We start from the raw sequence: 21,316 nt of genomic DNA on the forward strand, positions 1-21,316 counted from the left end.
GTGTTGCCAGGATGATTAGTATATTATAATGTGTAGTTAGAAATTTTGAATAAACTTCTGTCAAGGATGATTAGTATATTATAATGTGTAGTTAGAAATTTGGAATAAACTTCTGTCAGTCAAATGAGTTTGTAAAAAAGTAAGACGTATAAATTATGTTGGATGGTAAATAACTGTACTTTTTGACTATGCTGTGTCAACCTGTTGTCATTCCATAAAGCGATTTTGAGAAGAATATTCATTCTAGACAATAAACAATAGTAATCAGTAGATTAAGTAATATAATAATCTATAATAATCTTGAATAAGACACTTGTACGAGTATTCAGTTTTACTTACCATTAAGTGCAGAACTGATCACTGGTGAAACATTTCTCACCTCAGGCAAAAATATGGGGGGGATGGCTTTGGATCTTTTATTGGGAGTGTTAGTGATATCTTCATCCATAGAATTTTCTGTTAGAGGATAGTAAGTAGTTAATAGCTATTACTGAGTTGAATGGGGCCATAATTTCTTTGCCCGGAAACTTTACTTAAACAGTGGCGTTTGAGTCCACGGTCTGTGAAGTAGTAGGCTAATACTTCTTGTAGTGTTTATTGACTTAACTGTTTGCCAATTATCTAATTCGATTGGTGGAGGAATGAGCAGGTAATAGAAAAAATGTATTTGTGGTGCACTATGCAACAATGTTAGATAAGATTTTTATCATATCTAATGCAGCTTTAACTAGTATTTATTACTGTACTATAAACATTAATTTGGTGAAACCTTAGACTGCTTGTTCAGCTTCCGAGAAGTTGTAATCTTGAGTAACTTACAAAATGAAGAATTTTAAAATTTTGAATTTATTTCAAGTTTATAAGAACTAAAAGTTGATTTGTCTTTTTTCTGTGGAAGCGATTGAACTTCTACAATAAATAGGATCTTTACATATGAAATTTTAAAGTACCTGGAAAATCAACTACTATTACCATTATCTAAAATCCGTTGAATCTTCTAGCCAAGTACAAGAAAACTCTTTAGAAAAATAGATACTTTATGTTCATTGCTCCTTTTGTATGTGCATTTCGGCTAAGATGTATTGCATTTATGCATCTATGAAGAAATCACTGGCTACAGACCTTTCTGGATTCATAATTGATATTTATTCATAGAAGGGTGGCAGCCATGATCAATAAAATATGTTCACTGTAAGTTGATCTTGTATTATAAGAAGTAATAAAATGACATGTTATTTATTAGTGCAATAAAAAATGAAATTGCATCAGGAAGTCATGAAGCATAATCGTTTTGAAAGTAACTTATAGTACAAGTTTCCCTAATGAGCTGACATTTATTGTCATCTCGTTAATTGTGCATTCATCATCTCTACAATACTCTTTACAACTGTTTGAACTAAAAATTCTGCTAATCCATAGTCTCATAATTACATTGCAAATTCCTCACAGATGTTGATCCACCTTCTGAATACTAATTTGCTACAGCAATGTCCTCCTTTATATTTCTTAAGAATTATTTGACTGTTAAGTTTTCCACTAACCTCACATTGGAAGACAGAACATTGGTCAAATCAAATCAATCATTTACTTCTTTGTGTAAAGTTTGTTATTGACAATGAAGGTTTGAAATAATAACAGGATTTCAGACATTTGCCATCGTTATAGGTTATAAAAGGTATAACATAACATTTTGAGAATTGGAATGTATCCTCTTCGTCAGGTGGGGGAGGTATTAATACATATAGTATAATTTTATCTATATTTTTAAGGTGTTTTTTTTCTCAAAAATTGCCTCTTCAAAACGTACCAATTTTGCTAAGATCTTATAACATCCCCCTTATAACCCTTATATGGCCCCACAACCTTATCTTCAAATTGGGGAAGCAAAATACAAGAATCTATAAAAGGATGGCAAATGTCCTAAATCTTTTACTGCCAGAAGTACATACAGTGGATGGCAAAAGTCATCATTATCTCTGGATAAAATTTCAACATACACACCAAAAGAAATCTCTTTCAAACATTAACTTTCACATACCATTTGCCAATCTTCCCACATCCAGCAACTGTGTTAGCCTTATTGGGCAGTCGCCCAGTTGTAGTTATAAAAGTTGGTAATACTAGAAAGAGTTCTAAACGAGTTTTCAACACCTTGGTGTTTGAGCATTTTATTGAATCTGGCAATTTGTTGATAAAATGAACACTTGCTTGCAAAGGCAAATATTGATAAACTACTGTTCTGTACCTCTTTGCTTGTAGTCTCAGACATATGTATATTTTGGCCACTTATCATATCACAATGTGTAAACATACAAAACAATGTTGGTTCCAAGATATACAGCAAATGCAGAATTAACGTATTCAACCTTTTTGAAGCATTTCTTTAATGTCAGACTGATAGTTGTACCCTTGTCATTTTAAAATGTTTACTACATTGTTATTATTGAAATGTAAATTGACAATACAATACTCGTCGGGTCAATAAAACAACAACAGTTTCTAATCCTCCTTCAAAGAGATTTTAGCTTGATTCAATACTAAATGCAATCTAATTAATGTTTGGTGTGGAATATTGTATGTGTCAATGTTATGGATTGTATCACATCAGCAAAGTGCCAAAGTGACCAGTATTTTAAAAACGATTCAGTCTAGGCAGAGAAAGCAAACCACAAAAAATAAGATCTTATTAAAAATGTAAAGCATAATTTAAGTAATTTAAGCATACTTATTTTATTGCATTAACTTGTCTAATTAATTATGTCTATTACTAATTGTCTGTTATTAAAATAATTCTAACGTTATTTTTATTCTTCAAACACTCAATTTTATTCTTTGTGAAAACAGCTGTCATAAAAACTTTTGAGAAGTGTACAAAACAATCATAATTACAAAATATCCTTTTGTATTGAAATTAGTAAACCAACTAGAATCAAAATCAATGTTTTAAATTTTTATGTAAATGGTAAGAATTTAAAAGTAAAAAAATGAATGTTTTTTTACCTTACAAATAGTTATTTTTAATTTAAAGATATCGCTATAGATAATAAACAATAACCAAATTTATTAGGTTCCAAAGGAGGCCATGCCCGGACCACCTTCAACAACCTATATTTTTTACATTTCTTGTATTTTGCTTCCCCGATTTGAAGTTGGGAGTGTGGGGGGCATAAAAGGGTTGGATGTTATAAGGTCTTAACAAAATTAATATGTTTTAAAGAGGTAATTTCTGAGAAAAAAACACCTTAAAAAGATAGATAAAATGATACTGTTTTAGTTTAGTGCAAACCCTATATAATGAGAACAATTAAATTCTGTATATTTTATGGCAACACTTAGCTTGCAGGTGGTGTTAACTTTCTTGACGTCTGTTTACTAGATGCAGTAGATCAACAATAACAGATTGTCTATTATGACATTAAGAATGTAAGAGAGTGTTGAAGTATTAATACATTTGTAAATTGCAAAATATAACTTTTTGTCAAACATTTTACTATTACGTTTGTTGTAAAATCCTTAATAATGCATTTCCAACCAACTTACAAACAAGAAAATCTATAATATCATTAATTTGATTTTTTGCCACATTTTCATGATTCTTGTATTGTAGCACTTATGAGAAATACAATTGTGTTTTCCCTTTGAATAGCCAACTATAAACATGAGTCACAAAATAGCTTCATAACTAAATAGTCCAGAAATACCTATGCTATGTATGCCATTGACATTCCAGAGAATAGACCTTGCATCTAAATAGAGATTGTATATATTTTGGTAAAACTAGTTCTGTTCTTCAAAGCATACACAGCACTTACTTATTAAATATTTTGTTCCCAGTCCTAATCTTTTTATTATAATAATTACCTCATTTTTATCAATTAATTTGCAATGTTCAGTATTTGTTTATTATTGCCAGATTATACACAATGTCACATGTGTTATTAAACATTCTCTAGCATCAGACTCTATACTAGCCTATTGACCAGTTAACAAAAATAATTATATGTGCTAAGTCCTACTCATTACCAATATTTAATCATGTACTTTAATACCAGTATGAGATTTTATAGCCTTGTTTCACAAAAACTTAATGTTTTAAAACTACTTTCATATCAGTCATAACCATGGAACAATTTTCTTTCATAACTTTATTTGATTAAGTTTCTAAATGGTCATTTCAAACTTCGGAGACATTTAACCAATACTTGATTAGTGCTGCTGTGTTGGTAGAACGGAAGAATTCAGAACTAAACACTCAGCGCATGCGCAATAACGTTATATCCATCTGATAGAAAACAAAATATAACATTCAATTGTCAAAACGTTAAACACTTACTTGGAACTTGTGATTTAATTTTATATAATTGAAATAAATTATAAAACATCATTGAATATACATACCATAGGTTTTAACAGTCAGATAAAGTAATTTTGAGGTGATTTTTAAAAATTGATTTCGGTGAGGGAAATTGTGGGAATTTTGTTCTCCCTCAACCACTCCGAGCATCACTGCTGCCGTCAGCCAGTGCAGTTTGGCGGCAACGACGCGCGGTGCGGGAGTGTAGAGCTGTGTTCGAAAGTTTCTCCGGTGCCGGTACTACGAAAACGTCAAATGTCAACCGGCCAATTCCGCGCGAAATTTCTCCCAGTGTTAATACGACTTAAATGTGTGTGATGAGGGAAGATGTGTATCTAGTGATCCGAGTCAGCTGGAATAATGCCGTTCGTCCAGCGTGTTGTGAGTCCCAAGTTCTTGAGCAGGGTTAGCCTCCACGACGATGAAGGGAAACCTAAGATCAAGGACGGAGAGTTGGAGGCCGTCACGAACTTCACACTGAGCAGTGCTCTCAGGCAACTCGCCTCGGTCGTCTTGATCGCGAACGACATTTTTGAAGGGCTTAACAAACAGCTGGAGGATGTTACGGAACGCACGGGTAGACTCCGGGTGCGCCTCAACTCCGTGGAGGAGAGGGTCAACAGCTACGATCCGAAGATGGTCACAGTCCGTAAGTAGAATCTGCTCATTACAATCTGGTGTCCATACTTTAACAGTCCGCATAACGTCTAGCCATCTTTAAAGTAATATTGATATGTTCAAAATTCCTATAAGGAAACAAATCACAATGACCCAAATGTTAACGTTTCTAAAATTTCAACCTATTCTTTTGACAGTTCATTATAGCAACTAGAGAGACCGCACACCATCTTCTACGTTAATTAAATTAAACTAATTCCTATTATACATTCATTCATTACGTTCTAGTCAGAATGTTTTTTTTTAAATTTGAAACACGGAAAATTGAGTATGGTATGACAAATCGAAACAGCCTATTCCTCCTGTATAACAAACCACAAATTGTGAGTTAATCATAATATGTTATTGTCAATTAATTCTAAAATAAACCCTAGTGTTGTGACATTTTCTTAAATTCGGTGACCTAATGGTAAATACGGCTAATTAATCTTTCAGCATTAGGATTATTATATGAACATTTTATTAGAGATAAGTATGAAATTGTTTCTTTCACTTGAATGGTTTATTATATGGGTCGAAAATTCCAAAAGAAGTTGCATACAATCGCGCCAATAGTGCGTAGCTTCCCAGTTGGTGTAGTAAGTAGCCAGTAGGCCCACTGGAAGAACTGAAGAATGAAGAGGGCAGGCATTGACAGAGAACTGGTTTGGTCCAAGGGTCAGGTAAGCCTCAGACTCCTGGTTTGGTTTCGGTTTTACATTCCATTAGGCTATCTGGCCTCCCCTCTTACCCGGACCGTCTCCGTCACGGTGACCATCTCACTTACCAACTGGGCCGTTTTATTCAAAAATAGTGCCCATCATGTGCAGTGTTGCCTTTCTCGTTGAGGTGTTATTTAGGGCACATCCTTTTAACGTTTTAGTTTTTACCATGCATCATAAACTTACAAGTAAAAGAGTCTAAAAACTTGAAGAATAAAAGTAAAGATTCTTTTACCCGGAAAAAAGCAGTGTCCTTAAACGCCTGAAGAATTGGTGTTCTGTAATTGCCTACACTAATGTAATAAATAATTTATACGGAAATTGATCCGTCTAATTTCAGCCGCCTGATTAATTAATTAATCCTCCATAGACTTGACGTTACAACTGGCGTAATTACTCCAATAAAGGCGTGGTCGTTAAATTTTCATCACATTACAGTTCGCTGAGATTGTGGTGTAGAATTATCTGTATGTCTAGGCTTTCCAAATTAAAATGAAACATAAAATATGTTTTTGAATACGTTACGTTAAAACGCACTAAAATTTGCATGTGAATAAGTTCCGGTCAAACGTACTACAATAAGTATGTGAATATGTTACTTTAAAACGTATTAAAATATGCATGTGAATATGTTACTTTAAAACGTACTAAAATATTTATGCGATTCGTTACTTTAAAACGTACTAAAGTTGACAAGTGAATACTTTACGTTAAAACGTACTAAAATATGTATGTGGATATATTACTTTAAAATGCACTAACATTTGCATGTTAGTTACTACATTACTTTAAAACGTACTAAAATATGTATGTGATTATGTTACTTCAAATCGTACAAAAATTGGCTAAGTCAAAAGGCCAAAGTCTAATGAGAACGCTAATTGCTCCAAGATGGCAACTAGTGCGTTTTTCAGCAAAGCCGCTTTGATAAAAAGCTGTATAAAAATGTAAACGCTATGAGCTATTTTCTAAACTTTCACTATGCAAATACCTATGCCAGCTGTTTATTTATCATAACAAGCGCCTTCTTATATTAACTACTTGATTTTGATCATTCTTTTCACTTTAATCAACGACATATCTTTGAGGAATGTAACTGTTATAAATGATAGGTCCACAAATAACAAAGTCAAACAACTGTTGAAATACGTCTTGTTTACTGTCGTTCAGAAAAATAACCCTAGACATATTTAATTAGCCTTCTTAATAAAACACCCAAGCTCCAATTTAATCTGCCTCAGATGTATAAAGTAAAGCAATATTTTTGAACCATTCTGAACACCGCTACCATTCATCGCTTGTTATAACTACACATTGATTCCATCACAAACTGTTAATTATGTCCATAACGACCTGTCGTAAAATTCCGCACAACTAAGCGATATTGTGGACAGGTGGAACGGAACCGTTATGGCAGGTGCTGTAACAGCTGATTCCGCCCGCTTCCGGTCTCGCTTACCGCCTCAACACACCGCATCGCGTCGCACTTTCTCTCTTTTAAATAATTATTTTGGATCCCAAAAATGCCGCTGGTAAAGCGGAATAGATTTGTTTTAAAATTCGACGCCACAAGAGCAGGATTAGTTATAATATAATTTTTACAACTATTATGCAAATGGGAATTCGATGACCGAGTGTTACAAGACCGACAGTTTTACGGCGTCGACCTACAGTCCGTATACCGTGCTGGAGATGGCGCATGTTGAAATACTGTAGTGACTGTAGCACTTCGTACCATCGACATTGTAAGGTATAAGGTATCGCAACCCCCTCCCACAATTCTGTTTGATACAATCCTGGCACAGGAGGCCAGAGGCCCATGAAGACGACCAGAATAAGGTAAAAGAGAGACGGTCTCTTCTTAAAAAAGTACTAATCATTCTGATTACTGTAAATTTCTAAATTTAATTACGTGTCAATCAAACTTCTCATGAACATACTACTTTTAATCTGAACTGGCGTTGTTAATCATTCATTTAAAATGTGGCTCTCTTGAAAAAAACTCATTGCAAAAAGAAATAAAAAAAATTAATTGTATATGGCAGACTTCAGCTTTGTGAATGTTTCTTTCCTAATTTTGTACTTCGCAGCTGTCGAGAACTACAGCTGTAGGCGTAACCCGGCGAGTCTCCATTGAACAAACTCCACAATCATTGCAAAACGTCATTTTATTATATATACAAGTATATATGATACCTTGATATATATGATATAATCTTCAAATTATATATATATATAATTAATGTTTTATATATATATATATATATATATATATATATATATATATATATATATATTTTTAATATGTTTGTTGTTTGCGAAAGGTTTGTTTTTTTATTGGTTTTTTTTTCAAATTTGTCTACGCTAGTTTTTATGCGTTTGTGAAAATTGAATTGTGGAAACTATCTCTATTAACGGTTTTCAGAAATGACCTCTTTACTGTGTATTTTACTATGTAGTTCAACCACAGAATTAATGTATTGTAATGTTAAGTTGTACAGGGAATGTTCATGATATATTAGTGATTGTTGATTCTTTTTCTCATAATTAATTATTGTTTATACAAAGTCCAGTTTAAACTATAGCAATTGATTTTATTTTATACTTTAACAACACAACTTGGCCTCTTTATCTCCGCCAGCCCTGAGACTAAAACAGTCCGGTGACCTTGATATTTCGGTTACGGAGCGGCGCCTTTATTACCGGCCCCATTCACACGGAGACTACAAAAAGCTGATTTCCTGCTGGCTGACGGTTAACCCCCTTCACTTCCAAATCCGACTCCCAGCTGCCAAAAAACCACCCTAGCTCCCCTCCCGGCGCATTTACATACTCGCGCTTCGCTCTCGACTGTTGTCCACTGTTGCCAATTATTGTGCAACGAACACCAGGCGATTGCAGCATTGGCAGTTGGCACCATTGTTGCTGATGCAGCGTAGTCTGTCCTTGTAGAAGTAGCGATAACAGGCCTAAGATACCAGAGTTCTAGGTTTTATTTTGGTATGCAAGGTATGAAAGGACTAATAGAAGATCCAAATAGTTGGGTGCTTCACCACTGTAATTAAATTTTCTAAACATTCAAAGAGTATTAAACCAAGCAGGAAATTGATAATGCCTGAGTCTATTTTCATTTCTACACATTTCTATGATTCGTATACGGTTTTGAATAAAAAAGAAATAGGGCCCTGGTAGAATAAAAAAGTATATAAATAAGTTTAGAAAACAACTGCCTTGTTGTTGTGGTCGACGTGGTGGGTGCTGGAAACTAACGAATAAAATAATTGATTTTATCTTTTAATTTAAGATAGTAATAGTTGTTTTAGTTGTTTTTAGTTGTAGTAGAATTATATACTTGCCAACGGATTTGATATTTTCTTGGAACGGTTTAGGGGGTGGCACCCCTCCCCACCCAATACGCCGCAGAGCAGTATCTCACTAAAAATATCGATTTGATAATTAGGTGAGTACCTGTTGTCGGTTTGTTACTGGGCCCTTACAACAAGTGTTTTAACATAGTACCTATAAGAGAATGTCTGTCACCAGTAAGACCATTTTTTTTTATTTACGACCCTTTTTTATTCGTATATTTTAGTGTTCGCCTTTCCGGCCAACTTGCTGGTTGAAATTGCAATTTCGGGGTGACTCACGAGTTAAATCGTCTTGATAAAAATGACCCAATTAGTGGGTCAAGTGACCTCTTCCCCGAGGTCAACCCTGAGGTTGTGAGCTGTGTCCTCTTGCAGACTAAGATATCGTTTTATATACGCCTTTGTCTTCTCTTATAAGCTTTTTATAAACTGTACTGTTTGCGGTTCTGTATTCAGCAATCTGTATTTCCGTATCTGAAGGTTATATAAATTCTGTAGTGATCTGAAAAAGACAGAGCAAAAATACGAGTTAGGATAGTAGATACAATCAATATTGATATTGAGATATTACCATTATATGCGAAGATTCTAAGATAGAGATAATTATAAAAATATGATTTAAGATACCAGCCAGTTTTTAAAACTTTTCTACAGGTAAAGTAATCTAGAAGTTATTGACAGTTGTAAATTGAACTTCATTTCGCCAGGACATTCCTCTTCTGTAAACGCCATAACGTATGGTATTATCTATCCATCATGGGTATCAAAACAAAATGGTCATTCATCACAGGCAATCCCTTAACTGAAGTGTCGTGTTGTTATTAAGAGGAATTAGGAGATTACGAAACATTGACCCATACATTTTCAAAAACAACGTCATCCATCAATATAAACTATAAGATTTTATATAAAGACTACATCAATTATTTGAAAGTAAAAGATTAAACCCAATATATGTAAATTCAGAGACAACATTTAGGAATCAACAAATAAATTGTTCTAAAAATGCACAACTAACTACTTAAAGCGTCATCTCGGATGAAGTGCATAATTTAGAAATATCCAAATATAAAAAGTTCCTATTTTGGAATTTTAAATTTCACACTAAGGAAGCTTTTGGGAAAGGCAATGGATGATTTCCTCTGGAAAAAAATTTTCCTGGTGGAATAAGTCCGATAAGTTAAAGACGTGGAGAAATGAATTTAGAGGTGAGTTTATTTAGACTTGTTTTGTATCTTTTATATCTATACATTCCCTTGGATAAAATGCTGCTCTCTGGTCTCTGAAAGTCAACTTGCTTACCCTTGAGCACGGAATGTGACTGGATCTTTGGCGTCAACTGCCCAAGAGATGTTCCGAGAAGACAAAGAGAGTAAAACATTAGGCGAGTTGATTGTAGAAAGCACACTTTGATGTGCCGCTGGTTTATGACCGAGCTCTAATAGGACTTGGTCGGGCGGTCTTGGTGTACGTCCACAAGTGCCTACTTTGGTGCCGGATCTATTTCTTCCAACAATGTTAGTACAACTTTTGCAGTCCCCTTTACTTCGGTGCGGAGATTGAAGATTCATTGATAAGTAGTTCGAATACCTCAGGGTGTGGTCTTGGGTGTCCGCAAGTGCCTACTTTGGTTCCGTATCTATTTCTTCCAACAATGTTAGTATAACTATTATAGTCCCCTTTACTTTGGTGTTTTACTTATAAGCATGATTGGAGTGGCCAATTAAAAATGTTCAAATGGCAATCCCCTACATGGACACGTCGTTGTGAAGGGAATGAAAAAGAAACATTTTGCCCCAATCTAGAAGTTGCTATCTATCACTGTTCTTATATGCCGCTAAATGGCGGATTTCAATGAAAATCTATATTGGGAAATGATTGTAGAAAAGCACAAATTGACAATTTAATTTGAAAATGTTGATTTGGTGTGTGATCCCAAACATTTTTTGACATGCTAAAAAGTAGATCTCATTAACCTAGATAGATTCTCAAATTGTTATTTTTATCGGTCAAACCGTATATAAATAACGGGGGTAACCACTAATTTTTACAAGACTCCAGAAGTTTTACTCTGTGTCTATTTTACTTTGGTGCAATGAAAGAGGAAAGAAAATTATACCACGATATAATTTTAGTATTTCACTTTTGTTATTTTATATTAAATAGGCTCTAAAAATTAAGATATCAGACTGCAATGTTGTTTCTGAATCTGATGTTTACATTTCAAGGTAATTTTTATATAATATTTATTATCTTAATCAGTCTTCTAACCTAACTATGAAGTATATATTTTTTTTAGTCTCAGCAAAGACGTTGTGTGTCAGATTCCCATTTAAGTAATAAAATAGTAAATTTGTCATGGTTTTCTTAACTATCTATGGTATTCTATATTTCATACTACACTATGCTGTAATAAAGAAACACGAATATTGACCACTTTTGGTAATTTTAAGCAGAATTAGTAGATAATCGCTTATAAGAACAAACATGTCTGAGATAGAAATTCGCAGTGTCACACATTGCAAGTTTAGCTACGCTATGGCCACACATTGTCCATTACTCTAATACCTCGGACTCAGCTGCTTGCACACTTATCCCTCCATATTTTATCACGATGTACTCAACCCAATTAGCTCTTCTTGTTAGCTCTAGTCACGTTGCTCATTTATTGCTGTGTAATGTAATTTACGAGTATATCTTAAACTAGCAGTTGCCCATGACTTCGCACGCAATTTCGTAGGGTTTGCACCTGTATGAGCATTGAGCACTTCTGGTTCGAGTGAATTATATTTCCGCCGCCAGTTTTGAATTTGCATTTTTGCTACGATCATAAAATGTGTACTCTATATGTGTGGACGTTGTAATTTATTCTGGTCATAGTAACTTTTTGTGCCATGGTTGATTTTGCCTTTTTTCCCGATCAATAACATATATGTACATATACAGCGCTGAGAAGCTTACTTCTGTTAAAATACATCTAGCACAGTCCAGCAAACTTTCATTTAGTTCTTACCGACTGCTTTAAAGGTAGTTGCTTCAGAGTAAAATTCTGGCTCTTTCAACTAATATATCATAACTGTAGAGATCAAGATGGGATTTTCGCTACATTAAAGACCAGTGGGGCATGCCCGGAGTGATTTTCGAAATATGAATAGACCTATATTCATCTCAGGAACCGTAAGAATGTCCATGTAAAATTTCAGTACAATCGGTTGAATAGTTTACACGTGAAAGTAAAACAAACACTGGCACTTTCGCATTTTTAATATTATCTAATATGATGCATTGATGGTTTAAACACTTAGTATGTAAGCTATCTACAGACTAGTTCAAGGGCTTAATAAAAAAATCCGAATTGTCGAAGATTTTCAATTATTATAGACTGTGTAATTCTTCTATTGGAATGTCAAACCAAAAATGGGAAAAGTTCGAATCATCATAAATCTTGGATTTAAAATGTACAAATTAGCCAAGTTTGGCTGTATGTAAGTAATTATGAGCTTTTTTCAAGCATATGAATTTTTTACTTACAACTACAAAAGTTAACAATTCTAAAAAATCGAAGACGGAATCAAAACCAGTCTATCCTGAACTAACTTTTGACAATATCTATTGGTCTTCGAAGGATCAACTATTTTCATTTATATTTGCCCGTAAAAACTCTAGGAATGTAAGCAAATTTTTTTGAAATTAGTAAACTTAGTTTGATAGGCTTTTCTCTGCATTCATATAAAAAGGACTACGGGGTTTTATTGTAATAGTTTCTTCTATTCAAATTCCAATCATTGTTACTCACCTTATTTGTTTATTCATTCACATAAAATTATAATAATGTGTTATCAAAATGAAACGTTTCATTTGCGTGTAGAATTAAACTGAATTTCTGTCGGAGATAATGTTATTTCCAGCCTATTCCATTTTGCAATCTGTATAAAGAAAATGTGCATATTTAGAGAAGAAAGTGCATGAATTGAGGAATCAATTGTAAATAGATATATTATTGATTGTCCCATTTATTGTTGTAAATAAGCACATTACTTCAATATTTAAACAGATTCCGAATTTGTGAATACTGTGAAGATACTTATAAAATCTATACAGTCCCGTAGACACCTCACGACCCGAGTTCTAATCTGAACCCAGAAAACAGAACGTGGTGCCCGTCGTGATAGTCTAATTACTAAGGCTATCGGACGACGAAGGCAGATCACGACACGATGTCGGTCGTGGAGTACCGAGAATTGCCGACAATAGCCGACCAGGTGTCCATTGTTGGGTATTGTTGTGGCGTTACACGCCTTGGACAATCACTCTCTCCCCATTGTTATCGGTACAAAGGTGGATTCCCACGGTTAGAAAGCTATGTTTGCAATCAATTGTTTCCGTTATTCTATCATTGTTTCTGATCTGATCTTGACTTTAAAAGGCATTGCACACGTGCAATACGCACTTGAATGAATCCTGAAATACAAATTGAATAACGTCGATCCATAAAAACGTGTAACGTCTTAAAACATATTGAATACTTTGACACAACTATGGGTTTATAAATTGAAATAAATACGAAACTGAAGAATTTTTATTTATTCAATGCCTTATTACATGTGAGGTACTTTCATACAACCGGCTCTCAATTTGACGATTATGGTCTGCTCAAAAGTGGTAAATGAATTATTCTAAGTGCATTGCTAAATACATTGTTATGTATGAGGTTAGTTATTCAAGTGAAGACATCAGATTCCAGACCTCGAAAGGCAGTGTCAGTTTTTATTTGTAACTGCTAAGTTTAATAAATATATGCAGACGAATGGCTCCATTTGCTCTAAATTTTATAATTGATACAATTTATTTACTGCTTCACAAAAAGCGACTGTTGTAGTTTCAAGGTAAAGTAGGATCATCCAGCAGACCCCGGCCCAGGTGCACGCCACGGGAAGTGTTCCTGGAAGTCGCGGAGGGAAGGAAAGGGAGGGTGGCCACGAAGAAGAGAGAGAGGGTCACTACCCTATCCTGGCGTGACGGATGAGCGCATTACAGAAATGAACGCGGTGGGGCGAGACGCACTATTTTTAACAGTCCAAAACGCTAAAAGGAACCAACCGTTTCCGGGTGAAATTGATGTGCCAGATTATACCACTAACTTGGTATTTTGTTAAAGTTACAATCCGAAATGGTTGTTTTAGTCATGCCTTCTTTCAATTCTTGCCATTGTTCTCTGAAGTAAAAAAGAATATTTGAATCATAATTCTTTTGTGTAAGACGTTGAATGTTACGAATTAAGTTTATCTCAAGAATAACAATAGCTTTGTATTATGTATTGAAACAGTAACGAGATATTGCCTAACCTGGTTTTCATAAAGAAAGGTTTCCTATATCAGCGTGTCCTATTCTATAGTGTGTCCACAAAGTCATGTCACACTTCTAAATAATTGTATTTACAATAGTATAAACCGCTTAAGAATGAGGTTAACATAGGATTAAATAGTACTTTTAACAGTTTGAAGTAAGTGTATCTGAACATGAGCACCATGAATCGCCCTACAGACACGTCCGAGCGAACATTGATCTCCCTCCTCCCATACTTTGATCAGGACTTGGCTGGGTTAACTGATTCAATCCCAGCTCTGATTTTTTGCTCTGAGAGTTCAATATACAAGTATGTTATGACGATGCACGTTTTCAGAAAAGTGAAAGGTAGCCTCATCATTAAAAAATGATGACACGGGTAACTCAACTAATAAAAACAAAACTTCATAAACAGCTGTTTTAATGTACATCTGTTTCTTATATTTGTGATCAATAGTAGATTAGTTATAAACAATTTATTAAAGGTGAATGTGAACACACTGTAGAATACACGACATGTATTCCTCAAAATCTATGTTTTAACGAATGATACTGTTACTTGTAATTCTATTGATAAATGTACTTTTTACTGCTAGATATTATTACCCAGCTTACCCTATCCGATTAATAATCGGCGTTCTGAGGTATCATGTATTACTTACTGAAATCATGACGTAAAAGACAAGCTGGAGACTTTACTATATTTCAAAATAAAATGTTTACTTTCAAATATAATTCAAAATGAATTATGATTTAAAATGTTAACAAGCCATACTATAAGAATGAAATTATTTATTCTGGAGACATAAGTAGTGTTATCCTGTATTAATGCATTATCTACACTACAGTTTTTGCGAAATAGATTTTGTTGTTTGTGTGTCGAAACCCATCGTTACGAACCGGCTGTAGAAAAACAACATTTCTTCATAAGTACAATGTCAAGCCTCACACACTTTTTTCCTTATCTTTTGTGGTAGAATTGTGGGAGATTTTAGATGTTATGAATAGACATACAACTTTTTATTACGTCCTTCTTGTGAAGTGCGTAGTTTTTTTAGAATTTAGAGATTAAAGTATTTAAAGTAATATCACAGAACTAATAGATGTCCTTGTACGTAGATTTCTAATGATTCTAGACTGAAACAGGGACATAAAAGTATTACAGAGGTGTTGATATGATTCTTAGGACTAAATCAAAATGTTTATCTTTATACCAGAAACTGACAATAATTTGAATAATATAGTGTTTAAACTGCAGTGTTGTGACAGTAAAACTGTGTATTTACTGTATGGGCATCGCGAAATTATTCTCAGGTCCTAACAACTTTTTCAGGCAATATTGCCGACCAATATCTTTTCTGTACGTTTTACATATTTATAAATATATCCGACAAGCCTTTAAAATTGTTATACCATCTGTATTAAACATGGAGATAAATCCTCGTCGTGAACCATCTCTTGATGCACAGACAGTCTCCAGTGAGCCCTTGTACGTCACCTTGTTCACTTCCGATATAGCTGACGTATATCCACTGGAGATAAACCGGTAAAGTGACGTTCCCTGATGGTGACGTTGACAGACCCACTGCGTCTGTCTGTCTGTCTGTCTCATGTCACTTCACACTTCCGGGTCTTGTCAGAGCGGCGCCTTTTGACAACCACTTACTCTATTAACGCATCGACTTATTGTCGATATATGAACGTTTATATTTGAATCTACCACCGAGCGTACTCCAGACTCTATATGCGGTGAACATCCCTGGTAGACCACGTGCACGAGTGTACTCCCAGAAAATTATCCCTCCAGGCAACGCGTCGATGCAACCCATTACTTTCAAGTGGTGGGTTGGGTCAAATTTTAATATTTTCAATTATTCAAAGATTAATTGGGCATATTTTGAAGCCGGTAGTGGAAATAGTTACGGGGGTTTTATCTAATTGTTCCAATTCCTTAAAACCGTTAAGAGTTATAATTTTAATCAAGTTATGAAAGTAGCATTTAAGGGAAGTTGGTATCTATGATACATCATAAGAAAACGCAGACATCATTCTCCTCCTATTTAAAAAATATCTGATTCTTCCCCAAAAGTTAACACATTGATAAGAAACTATATTTTTAGTGGTCATAAATCCTAAGTTTGAATTTACAAAAAGCAATTGCATATCTTTTCGCTAAAAGATACTACAAAAAAACACAAAGTGCAGCCTATCTTTCATTTTGTTGATTTAAGAATGTTAAGGTTTATCAACTCAGTGACAGTCGCCAGTGTATCATAAACATTGCAAAGGAAATTGTAACTGTCTTAGAAATTATAATAATACTCAAAATACTATTGTCACCATCATAACCAAACAAAGGATGTTATAGTGTATAGCAATGTAAAGTTAGGGGTTTACCATCAAATTGTATTACTGCGTTATTTTACGCTATAGATGTGATATTCATAATTATTCACCTAAGTACAATGTTTTACTGTGTGCACTGAAATCAATTACTCTAAATGTACCTAAGGGGATTATTGTAGATAATCCTTAATCTGTGACACAAGACAATCACTCCCCAATCCTCTAATAATTCTGGACTCGTCAAGCCAGTTGTTATCGGAGGTACCAAGTCTGTTCAGTGTCACGACCGATAAGTGATAAGCCGTCACACGGTCTATTTCTGGGAGCCATATGGCCTACTGGCCGCCCTCCGTGGGCTATCACTGGACCCCGTCACTCCGTCTAATGGACTGGATTGGGCTGCAGGCGAGGGTGTCAGGAGGATTAGTAGGACTCTGACATGTCTTGTCGAAAGATGTTCGTGTGAGGATGGCGGATTGGTGAGCCGTATTTCACAACAACTCTATTAATACGAGTACTCTAGGGACCGACGTAGTAAAGCAACCTGTGGGACGGGGCAAATCGTAAAGGCGATGGTGCTTATGCCACAGACTGAGAAATCTGTGACTTGCATGCTTCAAGTGCGGCCAAATATGGAAATACCAGTAATCGAGACTCGATATATTGCATAACCAGTACATCACGCGGTAGCCATGCACGATTATGCATCATTCCAAGACGTTCACTTTGTCGTGTATATCATTTCATAATTAAATTCCAAGGTAGTACTTGAATTAGACATGGACTATTATTTCTAATGTTTTATCATTTGGTCATCTCAAGACACTCTATGTCTTGACGCTTATTGTGTTTTTTGTCATACACTACCATCTGGTCATCTCAGAACGCTCACGATTCACTATCTAGTGTCATATTACATCGCTCATCGTGCACGACCATCTGGTCATCTCAGGACGCTCACATAAGGTTCACAATCTAGTGTCAATATTACATCGCTCATCGTGCACGACCATCTGGTCATCTCAGGACGCTCACATAAGGTTCACAATCTAGTGTCATATTACATCGCTCATCGTGCACGACCATCTGGTCATCTCAGGACGCTCACATAAGGTTCACAATCTAGTGTCAATATTACATCGCTCATCGTGCACGACCATCTGGTCATCTCAGGACGCTCACATAAGGTTCACAATCTAGTGTCAATATTACATCGCTCATCGTGCACGACCATCTGGTCATCTCAGGACGCTCACTTAAGGTTCACAATCTAGTGTCATATTACATCGCTCATCGTGCACGACCATCTGGTCATCTCAGGACGCTCACTTAAGGTTCACAATCTAGTGTCAATATTACATCGCTCATCGTGCACGACCATCTGGCTATCTCGGGAAGCTCATTTCTTCCAGTACATGGATATCTGGTCATCTGTCTCATTACTTTAAAAATTCGAATTAAAGCGTTCTACATTTACAATAAGAATATATGCAACGTGAACTGAAAGGCCAGCCACAAAAGTTAAGCAATTCTTTTCAAAGGAAACGATTTTTCGTCGTTTTTTGTGTGAAAGGTAGTGAACAAGCTCTGTTTAAAGAACTATTCATTAACTTGACATCAGCCACGTTGCGGACAAAAACTCCATAAAGACTTTTCCATTCTATTCTCATTCAGTCTCCTAAAAGGACTGCTCCCTCCTCCCTACGTCCTCGCTGCCCCGTGCCCCTCCCGCCACGCTGGCCTCGGGAGTTCCCCACGTGTTTCCTGGCCGGCCGAGACCGGGGAAGGACCCGCCTGCTGCAGCCAGAGCATGCAGACACTCGCCCGACATTTGTTCCCCCGGTTATTTAGAGCGTATTAATACGTCCATATGTCAGCGCCAACAAGCCATGCAACGGGGGCGACTAAATGTTACTTCCGGAACGGATATGTGTCCAATTATTCAAATAAGACGATATGATCGCGTGTTTACCCCGGGTCCAATTTGGGGTCGTTGTCTCCCCACTAACAGGATTATTGGGATTTTGGGAGGAGCCGGGGTAGTTCTTGTTGAGATTGGAGAGGATGATGACTCAATCGTCCTGGCCAAGGATTCTATGTTCGAGCAGTACGTCACAAGTTACTAGGAGAACAAGAGAGGAAGCAGTAGGAATATAAATAAGCACAGTCGCAATGTTGACTAGGCGGAGATGTTTCAAAAAGGAACATGTATCTCTCAATAATTTACAAAGAAAAGAGTAAACCACAAATAGTCTTTGAAGAGATTGCGTAGAAGAGAAGTTTGTTACAAGTCAGTGGCGTAACTAGGACGTTGCTTTGGAAGGGGGGGGGGTGTGAACCTGATTGATGAGAACACCACACACGAAGATTATGGATAAATCTGAATAAATTTAAATTTCAATTAAATTTCAATAAATTAGATATGCCTCATTCAAAGTAAAACCTTTAACTGCAGTATTTAACAAGTTGGATTGCTGTACGAATATTATTAAACAATGTTGGAGCTTTTTGGGAGAGTTCTATCCCCTTCATATGCTCCCATATGCTCCCTTAATTACGGTTACGATACTGTGGTCAAGCTTAACAAGGTGTGTACAATATAGCTAGGCATGTATCATAGATTATCCTACATTCATTAGTAATAGAGGTAAGAATGGAAACGATTTATCACGTTGACTTACATGTCTTAGGTTGGAGAGATAATCATTACTGTACAGTAATATTGGCGTATGTGTAGATGTTTTCGAAGATGAATATTTTATTGTTTCAATAGTTTCGAAAAGTAAGCAGCAATCGTTTAAAGCTCGTTACAGTGCGGTAGCTGTAATTTGCACGCGATGATTGAATAAGGGTGTGAGTGGATTGGCCAATTTTGTAGTTACCGCTGGTGGTATTGATTCCATCGCTGCGGTTAGTTTTTTTGACAGACGCAAGACAGATGGTCTGTTTTGTCTCCCAACTGTATTCGCCGGGTGGAACTGTTACAATAAAATCGCTTTCCCAAACAAACTAATACAGAGTTCAACTCTATTAGAACCGATTTATTTTTATTCCAGTTGCAATTACTCAAACATTTTAGCATTATCATTTTATTTGAATTTCAATAAACAAAACGTATTAGTATATATGTCAATGAGTTTTCATAGCTATTTGTTATAGAGGTTAGGATAGTTTACTGGAGTAGTATGAACCCGAAGTGATATTTAGTCGGATTATTGTAACTTGCCATCTGCACCCCTAGCCCTCTCCCGGTGTGGGGTAGCCCAGGGTTTTTTTTACTATAGGGAACTAATTGGCGGGGTGGAAACTATTTTGTTTGACTTCCCGGCGTCCCAGCTGCCGCTAATATTCAGTTAATCTTGATTGAATTTAAATTCTGTTTTCGGATAAATTGAATTGAATCCTAAAAGAACTTTTGATATCTTGTTACGGAAATATTTGTTACTGGGGATGGATATTATATTTTATAAAAAAGTAACATACGACTGTTCATTTTGTAAATTTACAAGCACAATGCACAGAGGTACTCTGGAAATACTGCATACCCAGTTCAGCGTAATTCCTATAATTGTATGTATAACACCCTCGTGTTTAGATATATTTTGTATTGAGGTTGTTCTTGTCTTTTGCTTTATGTTTTTGCTATGGAAGGGTAAAGATTTCTCAATCTGTATGTGCAGAAATTCGCAAAAATTGCGAATCTTCTCAATATCAAAATATTCTGTACGATAGCTTTCAGAGCTAACTTTTTTAAATTGTAACTGCTCTATCCCATACGAATATTACAAATATTTTCCGAAAACTGTTTTGAAACTTTCGCAATCTGTGATTTCCTCCGAAGAACTCGACATTGTCAGTCACACATCAGTCTAGTCTATTGGCTGCCTGGATCTGAAACTTTGAACTTCGATTACGTTCTGTTTCTAGAGCTTACGAAGAAAAGATTTTGAAAAATTAAGCATTCTAACAGCAAAAGACCTCGAAAACCCACGAATACTTCTTAAGTAATATAAAATTACAGAAGATTCGGGAGTGTGAAAATGTTCTTTCAAAATATGATTTTTTTCCAAACTTTAGAAAACCAATTTAGTACCTTTTTAGACTGAATTCTTATAAACGACTAACGCGTGTTCAAGGCGTGTTATTGTTTAAAAAACATCAATCAGTATTATGTTATGTGAGACGTGTCATCACTATGAAGGATTCTTGCTCTTCAACACGTTCCAGTGGTATTTGCAGTAAGGCATACTACTAAAAATGATTAGATCTCAATAACTAGTAGGGCTAAACCTATATTATCATGATTATCTAAGAAAATAAATCTACACTACGATTTTAACGTATAGCATCACTGGTCTTTATATTTGCCATGTTTAGTCTTATAGCAATATAAAAGTTTAAACTGTTAGCTTAATATGTTAACACTTGAACCCCCAACTGTGCAACATGTGTTGAAAGCACATTTGGCTATAAAAGCGAAACAAAGAAAGAAAGAAAGAAAGAAAATATTTATTTCCCAAAAA

General features: G+C 35.4%; 1 protein-coding gene across 1 annotated transcript in view; it reads left to right on the forward strand.

The window, feature by feature from the left end:
• The first annotated feature begins 4,538 nt into the window (after nucleotides 1–4,538).
• Nucleotides 4,539–21,316, forward strand: part of LOC124359754 — a 145,085-nt gene continuing 128,307 nt past the window's right edge. The window contains exon 1 of the mRNA XM_046812760.1: nucleotides 4,539–5,003. Coding sequence (XP_046668716.1) covers nucleotides 4,715–5,003 — 289 coding nt within the window. The 5' untranslated portion in view covers nucleotides 4,539–4,714. The remainder of the gene's footprint in view (nucleotides 5,004–21,316) is intronic.

Source organism: Homalodisca vitripennis, chromosome 4 (genome assembly GCF_021130785.1).
Source record: "Homalodisca vitripennis isolate AUS2020 chromosome 4, UT_GWSS_2.1, whole genome shotgun sequence".
NCBI lineage: Eukaryota > Metazoa > Arthropoda > Insecta > Hemiptera > Cicadellidae > Homalodisca > Homalodisca vitripennis.